A 10,033-nucleotide genomic window follows, 5' to 3' on the forward strand; every position below is an offset into this window, starting at 1 on the left:
ATTGAGGGGTGATAGATATAGGACAGATGTCAGAGGTAGGTTCTTTACTCAGAGAGTAGTAAGGGCGTGGAATGCCCTGCCTGCAAAAATAGTAGACTCGCCCACTTTAAGGGCATTTAAATGGTCGTTGGATAAACATATGGATGGTAATGGAATAGTTTAGGTTAGATGGGCTTCAGATTGGTTTCACAGGTCGGCGCAACATCGAGGGCCGAAGGGCCTGTACTGCGCTGTAATGTTCTATGTTCTATGTTCTGGGCTAACTCGAAAGTGGAGACATTCTTTCTACATCCACCCTGTCAAGACTATTCAGGATCTTGTACATTTCAAGCAAGTCACTCCTAACATTTCGAAACTCCAATGGGAAGCATGACCAGTCTGTTCAATCCATGGTAAGAAATGAGTAAACCTCCTCTGAATCTATTCCTGCATTTTCCAAGAATTAGAATAGTTCAAAAGCATATACTTGTTCTACTCCCTTCTGTTGAGTCCTCAAAGACTGTCCAAAACTAACAATCAGCACTTTGTAAGCAAAGTGTTTAACAAGAATTAAGTAGTAACAGGTAAGAAAGCAAAAATTTTAAGATAATTGTGATTGTACAAACCACTAAAATCATTCTTCCAGTAGTCTGTCCACAAAAAAATTCCCGCCAGCTTCCAGTTTTGCCACTTCAACACACCACCATGTTCCTTGGCCAACATCTCTGACTTGGGCTTACTGCGATGCTCCAGCAAAGATCAGTGCAAGCTGGAAAAAAACTGCATTTCATTTTCTGCTTGAGGACCCTGGAGCCTTCAGAACTCAATATCAAGTTCATTAACATTAGGGCCTGAGCACCTTCTCCCATGTCCTTTACCAATGCCCACATCCCAGGCCTTGTCATCACAACGGCTGCTACCTTAACCAAACCATTATCAGCTATTAATGGTTCCCATTAACAGCTATTGATTCTCCCAGACTGACTATTACCTATTCCACTGTCTGCCCAACTGCTGTGGTGTCTCTCTTTCTCTGGGCTCCATCACTATCTATCGCTTACTCCTTCACTTCACTCCCACCCCTGTCTTCAGCATTTATACTACCTTTCCTGGCTATAATCGGTTCTGAAGAAGGGTCACTGGATTTGAAACATTAACTCAGCTTTCTCTCCATAGATGCTGCCAGACCTGCTGAGTTTCTCCAGCAATTTCTGTTTTTGCTCCAGTAGTTTTATTTGAGAAACTACAGTTCTGAGGTATCATTCTTTAAGTCAGATAAATTGATTACTTGTAATCTGTTGATATTATATTAGCAGGCCACCACTACAAAAGGGGAAGTATCTATACAGGAGCACTAAATTACAAACTTGCTTCAAAATCAATAAAGAATGCTAGAAACTTTGTTTTAAATAAAATTATCGTATCAAAAATAATATTAATACACAATAATCAATGGGTACAAGCGTGACTGCTAGGTTACGCATTATATTGTTCAGCCATACAGCCTAAATTTTGATATACAATGGTATTTAAGAAAATTATACTTAAACTCTATCATTATAGGTAATTTTTAAATCCAATAAGTGGAAAATTGGATAAAATATTCAAACCTAACAATCTGACAGTTGGTTTGTGATAGTTTATTCATTGTACTGCAGTTGCTAGTTGTATGTTTTCAAGTAGATGGTTATAAAGTGAATATGTTTCAATATAATGCTCTGTGACATAAGTACTGGGTATCTGCAACAACAGTGAATCTAACCATCTCCTCTTGATATTCGATGGCACTATCATTACTGAATTACCTGCTACCAACATCTTGGGGATTATTACTGACAGAAACTGAATAGAATTAGACATTTAAATACATTGGCCAGAAAAGTAGATCTGAAATTGGAGATTCTGAGGCATGTAATCCAACTCTGCCTCCCCAAAGCTCATCCTCCATTTACAAGTAGCAAGTCAGCATTGTGATGCAATACTTTCAATTTAAATCAGTGTACCTCCAACAACACTCAAGAAGCCAACTCCACACAGGACAAAACAGTCTGTTCAATCAGCACCCCATCGACTAACTTAAACTTTTACTCCCTCCACCACCAAAACACAGTGGCAACAATGTGCATCATCTAGAAGATGCCTTACAATAACTCATAAGCTCCTTCAACAGCAGCTTCATAACTTCACAGCCCATTACTTCTAGAAGAATAAAGGCTTCATATGCATAGAACACTACAACCTGCAAGCTGCCCTTTAAGCCACACACCATTCTGACCTGGAACTCTATTGCTGTTCCATGACTGTCTGCTGGTTTTAGAATAAATAAATTAAGTATATTTTTATTCTAAATAAATGTAAGAAATAAAAAAACTTATCTAAATGGTGAGAACTTACAGAGCTCTGAGATACAAAGTGATCTATGCACCCCACAGTATGAATCACATAAGGTTAGTATGCAGGTACAGCAAGTAATCATGAAAGCTAATAGAATGTTACACTTTATTGTGAGGGAAATTTAATGCACGAGTAGAGAGGCTATGCTTCAATTATACATGACATTAGTGAAACCACTTCTGGAGTACTGTCTACTTGATGTGCTGGAAGCAATTGGGAGATGGTTTATTAGACTAATACATGAAAATGAGTGGATTGCCTTATGAGGAAAGTCAAGGCAGGCTAAGTCTGTATCTTCTGGAGTCTAGAAGAGTCAGAGGTGACTTAATTGAAATGCATAAGATCTTGAGGGACTTGACTGGCTGAGTGTTGAAAGAACATTTCCTCTTGTGATGGAATGTACAAGTAGGGGTCACAGTTTAAAAATAAGACAGTCACCCATTTAACACAGATGAGGAAAAAAAAATTCTCTCGGAGGGTGAACCTTTGGAATTCCTTTTCCTCAAAAGAAAGTGGATGTAGAATGTTTAAATATTTTTAATGCAGAGATAGATAGATCCTTGATTACCAGGAGGATGAAAGATTATCAGGGGCTGGTAGGAATGTAGAGTTGAAGTCATAATCAGATCAGTCATGATCTTTTTGAATGGCAGAGCAGGCTTTAAGAGCTGAGTGGCCTACTCTTGTTCTTTGTTAATAACAGCATTTGCTGATGCTTTGGAAAATTGGATTTTGAGCAGGTGAAGCATCTTCAAGGTTTCAAGATCAAAGGAATACACATGAAAACATGGTAAAAGACCAAGACTATCACTCAGAAAAAAGCAGGCATGAACTGTGTTCCAATGTGCAGACTCATTGTACTGCTAGTCTTCAGCAGAATACTGCTCCCAGCTGTGGGCAGAGAGCTGCCATACAAAATATATGGATATTCCTCAGCCTCAACATATCAATGAGAATATGGCATATTGAAGTCAACATCTGTGCAATGGCTCGCTGTCTTGTCTAATATTCCACTTCCTGCTGTGCAGGACTAAAACCCTGCAAGAATTTGATCGTATCGAAGTCAACCCAGAACCATCAATCTTGAAAACCCTCTGAAAACGCAACTCAAATCCCCTAAATTACTTCTGGAGCTCTGCAAATGCTTTGACAGACATAGGTTTTAACAAGAAAAGACAAATGTGCAAGCTCTGGGCTGACACCAGCATTGACAAAAATCAGACAAAAATGAGATAGTGGGGCATCTAGGGTTCAAACTCCCTCAAAGACTGTGGTCTACATTGAACAGAGTGTTCACTTTCCATACTTGGCCATTACATCTCCTCCAGAAGTGGAATTTCAAAGACAGACAACATACAACTTTGGTCACCCAGATCAGATGTTTCACCACATTGTAAATCAATGAGGCCTATGAAAATCTGCTGCAGGACAAATTACTAGCAATAAAATACAGTGACTTAGTTGTCCAACTTGAACTTAGACTTAAAAAGTTGCAAGGTATATGCAAGAATCATCATTATTGAAACTTTTTTTTTTACAAAAATGTCATGAAACATACCGAAAATGTTTTAACACCCGAAACAAACTAAAGAACTCCTTACAAATGTATACTACCATAAGTATAATGATGGATATTCAATCTACTGCTGTTATGATTCATGCTAATGCTTTATAGAAAACAAAATGAAGAGGGAGTATGAGAGATTGTGTACAGAAGCACAACTTTTAAAATTCTGTTAAGGTCATTGTAGCTGGGAAACTGGTTGACAGGTAAAATGCGAGCAAGAACTGAAGATAATAAAAACCGAATCAGTAACATTAGATCATTTTCCTATGCAATGAAGTTATTGTACAGAATTTGTTATTAGAGATCTGTCTCTTTTCAAAACAGAAAATACAATATTTAATGTTTTTGATGGAACCTTAATTTTTAGAAACCTTTGTGACCATTTTAATTTGCTGGTACATGGCACCTCAAAATGAAATATATTTCAAAGACAGATGAATCACTCTGGGTAGAAGGCCTGCCTGACAAATGGCAGATGCAAAGTTCACACAGGTGCTGAAAATAATTAGTACATGTCCACAGGGCATTCACTGATTATGTCCACCCATGGTTTGTAAACAGTCCATCAAAGGGAAGAACATCATTTTATGAGAGTCTTTTTTTCCCCACATTTCACAATCTTTAACATCGGTGATGCAATTGTTAATATGTTTTTGGAACCTATTCACTGTTGATTGTTTTTAATTATTCAAGATACTGTTATAACAGATGACCTATTTCAAAGTTTCTTCAATGATTACTTTTCTTGACAGACAGCTAAGAAGTCGAGATTAGTGAAAATCTTTGTAAACATCTGAGTGTACATTTTGTATCATGGATTGGTCCAAAGTGAAAACATAATACTGCAGAAAAATTGCCAACACTGAGGCATTTTATTATTTTAAACAAAATGGAGTGTTAACTAAATAAAATTCCAGAATCAAGAAAGATTTGCAGCATTTTCTCTTAGCTTGGTTTCCTAATACACCTGATGTGCAGTCTGTTACTCAAGATTTATGATCTGCCAGAGTATTATGTGTACCTTAATTGTAAAATAAAGAGCTTATGGTAGTAATTTAATATGTATCTTGGGGAAGTTGGGTTTGATAAGATGTCATATTTCAAATCTGTGAAAAAACACTGCCTTGCCTGTATAAGTCACCTAGAGACCTTTAGAACCAAGGAGCTGCATTTGTTCTGCATCCAAATTCTAACAGCACTGCCTTAACTGAAGTTGTGGTATCCTGTGACACTTAGTCTGAAATGTTCTATAATTTAAAATTGAAGTTTTGAAATGATTATTACACACTATACAGGGCTTAGAATACAGTATATAACAGATTGGCAGATAAAAATGATGATAACTTGATGAACAGAGAAAACAGTTACATTCGTACAGTGTATTTTATATCCTCAGTTCCCCAAAGTGCTTCTTGACCAATTAATTACTTTCAGTTGTGTTATATATGCATATATAAGCAAATGTGGTCACTAATTTGCACATGTTAATGTCAAGGCAAAAATGAGATTTGTTAGGAACACAGGTTAGAATACAGTGAAAATCCATGCAGACAAATTTCTGACAGACCCGTTTACAACTATATTCTAAAAATTACTTTGAAATTGTCTTATCGAATGACATTTGTAATGAACATTCAATAGATTCTCTGCTAGAATAGAAAATCATATTTTATTCCAAATTAGAAATGTAATAGTTTATATCTATAGTTTATATCTTCTGTTTTGCCAGCAGAAGCCAAACAGCTTAGATGTTCCTCTCTCCTCACTCACCCATTACAAAGATATTCAAGGTTTCACAGTAGGACCTCAATTTTAAAACTACACAGTGCTTTATTCAAGTTGCTGATCTATATCCTAGGCAATTTAATGATCAAATTTATAAAGTGGGGTCAAGAGCAAACTGCAATTTCATACATACTGTATATTCCTGAAACTGAAGTATATAGAAACATTGAAGATAGGAGCAGGAATAGGCCATTCATTATGATCTTGTTTGGCCATCTAGCTCGATACTCTAATCCCTCCCTCCCTCCCTCCAATAACCTCCGAAAAGAGGTGAATTACAGAAGGATGGCTTATTCGGCATTAAAGTGGTTTTTATTTGAGGAAGAATACTCTTTTTCTTACTTCCCCAAAAATACAATAATCAAGCCTTACACTAAGTATTTTTGGAATACACTTTAATCAAATATTCCTTTATTTTATAAGCAATGTACATCTATAAATGTACATTATGAAAATTGATCATTTTACATATATTTTCAAGAATGCATGCAAAAAATTAACAGCCCCTCATAAAAAGGACTGGGAAATTTATAGACAGTTAGTGACCATGAAATTAATAATTACATAGTAATTCAAACCAATGTCATTATATTCTACTGTAATAGGTTTATTATACATCCCAGCATTTTATCCCTTAACTTGTATTATAACCTCCACTATGCAAATACATATTACAGCATAGACAAACTGAAAATGCCTAGGGGTAAGCTATGTGCTGTAAATATAATGTACATGCTATTTTGTGGAGGTGTTCAATTCACCCTTAGGTAAATGCTGTTTTTGTTTTGTTACATGAATCAACAGCCATTATGAAAGCTCCTCACATGTATTGGTGTCAGTGAGGTCACCCTTCCAACTTTATTTCCAACTGGCTAGGTAGATCATTAAATTTAAAGGAGCATGACAAATGTAGTGGCTCCAAAATAAAACAGATTACAGTTACAAATTGTTAGGACAGACAAGCTATGATTAATTATTTTAAGTATTGAAAATTTCTTAATGCAGATCCATCAACATGCAGGAGTGCCAAACAGAGGCAGAATGGTTCATCCAGCAATAGAGGGGGTAGGGCACAAGGGAAGGAAAATTCGAGAAACAGTCATCTTGGGGTACATGATAAATACTTTAGTCACCCGAAAACAAGTAATCGTCATAGTGATCTGGAAACAGATCTGCAACTTACCTCTAAAGTAGCAAAACAGAGAAAATAAGCACAAAAAATTTACATTTAACCATATATACATGAAAGATTTTCATGATTAGAATTTGACTAGATAACTTTGTCATTCTACACAATATATTTACCAATAGGCACCTCCTGACTCTGCAAAGCCTGTCCACCATTCACAAGGCACAAGTCAGGAGTGGAACAGAATAGTCCCCACGTGCCTGGATGAGTGCAGTTCCGGCAACACTCAAGAAGCTTACCATAATATCATAAGACCAAAAGATGTAGAAGCAGAAGTAGGTAATTTGGCAGATACATGGGAATGCCAACAACTGTAATTTCCCTTCCAAACAACACACCATTCAGACTTGGAAGTATTTTGCCATTCCTTCAGTGGCACTGGATCAAAATGCTGGAACTCTTTCCCTAATGGCATTGTTGGTCTACCTATAGCAGATAGATTGCAGCAGTTCAAGAACGTACCTCACCACTAACATCTCAACATAACTGGGGTTGGAACATAAATGCTGGCACAGACAGCGACGCTCAAATTCCATGAGTGGGGTGCTGAAGGACAGCTGTCATACTAGGATCCAATTCTTTGTAACAGTTAGTGCCTTCAGCTAAGGGAGGAAAAACTTAATTTAAAAAAGAAACATTACCCTTCCGAAAATGTATATATTGTGACCAGTTAATAACGTCAGCCTTTTTGAGTTTTGATGCCATGGCAGATGTTTTTAATAGTTATCTTTAAACATCACTAATGACATCCTGAGTAAACTAGTCGGAGAAGGTTTTGCGATGAATCCAGTAGTCTGAGTGATATACACAAAAGAAGGTACGAGACTGCTGGAATCCTCAGATCAATGAATTATCCACTTAATCTAATTTGATTCCCTCAGATTGAGACACACAGAAAACTCTGCAGAGGGAGGTCTCAGATGTGTCATCAATGTTTAATATTAGCACCAAAAACAGAAATTGCAGTAAAAACATAGCAGGCCTGGCAGCAATTGTAAGGAGAAAACAGAGTTACTGTTTCAGGTCCAATGACCTTCTTCAGAGCAGTTCTGAAGAAGGGTCCCTGGACCTAAAACATTAATACTGCTTACTCTTTACAAATGCTGTCAGGCCTGCTATGTTTTTCCAGCAATTTCTGTTCTTGTTTCTGATTTCCAGCATCTGTAGTTCTTCAGTTTTTGGTTTGTTTAATATTAGGTCAATGATAGTCTCTAAACAAAAAAAAAAACTATGACTCCCAGATTTACAACACCCTGAAAAGAAACTAACTAACTTTTACTAATTCTCCTTTTTTAAAAAAAAAGAGAGAACCAAAGTTTTAATGTGCTGCTATAATGAGTTGCAAAAAAGAACATTTAGTTCATCAGTAATTAAGAGAACTCTCATAATGGCTTAGCACACTCATCTCGTGTGTAGCAAAGACATAGAAATTACAAATATTCCAAATTTGAACCCTGCCTTGTGTGGAGTTAGCTAATCTCAGTCAAGGCAGCAGCGAAATCGATACAGTTTGCACTAGCACCACTTACCAGCGATTGGAGAATTAAAGAAGGCTCGTACTTGATTGTAAACCAATAACTGCTGAAAACTTGAACAATCGAGATACTGTGATGGTACAGCTATTCAAGTCACCGTCAAGATTAAGCACACATGCATAGAGATCATTTGAGCTAAGTATAGCTGAGTCATTAGCTTAGTGCCAGCTCAATGCCAACAGTAGGGAGAGCAGAGTGGGAAAACGGATGACAGAAAAATTGTGAAACATATAAAATGATCATGATTTGCCCATTTTTAAACAAATATACAAAATTAATAACAGGAAATCTGACATTCTATAACTAGCCTCTTTATTTATCAATCTCACTTCTTTAGCGGTCTGTTTGCCGGATACTTCATGCAAAGACTGAATCTTCAAGCGTATGCATGAGTAATGAGTTTGTTGGGAAATAATAGCCACTATTTACACATATGCATTTTCACTACAGATCCCTGGATCGTGATCATGCAAGGAATGCTGAGGCTATAGCACCCACATCATTACCCCTGTTGAAGTAAGTTAACTCAGCACAGTTCGAAACTTCTCCAGTTCTATATACAGATGAAAGGAAGATATGCTATTTTTAAAGAACAAAAGCATTGTACTGTACATACAATGTGTTATTTGTAGCCAAAATGCAGAGGCATGAAACCTGGTGTGTTCTTAATTGTTCTGCCTTACAGTGGCCAATAAAGCCTCACAGTACTCCAAGTTAATTAAAAATTCTTTACTGTAGATGAGAAATGCTGGGCTTCTTTTTTTGATGATGAAAAAGACTTTGATTTCTGAAAGACAATCAACTGAAGTATGACAGTGTATTTCAAACTTTTATGCAGAAATATCAATTTAGCTGCTAATGTCTATAGTACTGCTGTAGAACACAACTAATATGGCTTATGAGATGTACCTTCCAGTTGGCTTGTAATGTTTGTTCCTTCTTCATGGAATCTCTCATTACAGCCTTCCAGCATATGAAGTCGCCAATGTCTGCCTTTGCCTGGTAGCCTGCTTTCAAGCAATGCTTGTACCAAAGCACTTCATCTTCTGCAATAACTTTCCAGGCTTTACTCACCTGAGAAACAAAAGGTTCTGGTATTGTCATAAAGATCAAATATTCCAAGTGCCACCAATGTAATGCAGGAATAAGCTAACAAACTGCAGCTTACAGAAACGGTACAGTTATTTGCCAAATATGCAAGGAAGCAAATGTGCTACTTTCCATGTCAGGGAATGCAAACAAAATTCAAAAAGTCAATTGGCATAAATTATATTTTGGATTTCCGAAATGTCTTCTGAACAGAGGCCTGTAGTTACCTGCTCTTACAGCTGGTAATGCACCCTTTGTGAATAGGGTTGATGCGTCTATACTGTCCGAAAGCGCTAAGATGGGGGCACTATCAGAGTTTATAACATACAACAAAAACAAAGTTGCTGGAAAAGCTCAGCAGGTCTGGCAGCATCTGTGAAGGAAAAAACAGAGTTAATGTTTCGGGTCCAGAACTGTTCTGAGGAAGGGTCACCACACCCGAAACGTGAACTCCGTTTTTTCCTTCACAGATGCTGCCAGACCTGCTGAGCTTTT

At 37.0% G+C, this 10,033-nt stretch overlaps 1 protein-coding gene across 1 annotated transcript in view; it reads right to left on the reverse strand.

The window, feature by feature from the left end:
* The window catches only part of fbxw8 (F-box and WD repeat domain containing 8), a 135,616-nt gene that overhangs the window by 88,257 nt on the left and 37,326 nt on the right, over positions 1-10,033 (reverse strand). The window contains exons 3-4 of the mRNA XM_048611708.1: positions 9,359-9,523; positions 2,125-2,323 (exon numbers count right to left, since the gene is read on the reverse strand). Coding sequence (XP_048467665.1) covers positions 2,125-2,323; positions 9,359-9,523 — 364 coding nt within the window. The remainder of the gene's footprint in view (positions 1-2,124; positions 2,324-9,358; positions 9,524-10,033) is intronic.

The sequence above is a fragment of the Rhincodon typus genome, chromosome 24 (genome assembly GCF_021869965.1).
Source record: "Rhincodon typus isolate 14 chromosome 24, sRhiTyp1.1, whole genome shotgun sequence".
Taxonomy (NCBI): domain Eukaryota; kingdom Metazoa; phylum Chordata; class Chondrichthyes; order Orectolobiformes; family Rhincodontidae; genus Rhincodon; species Rhincodon typus.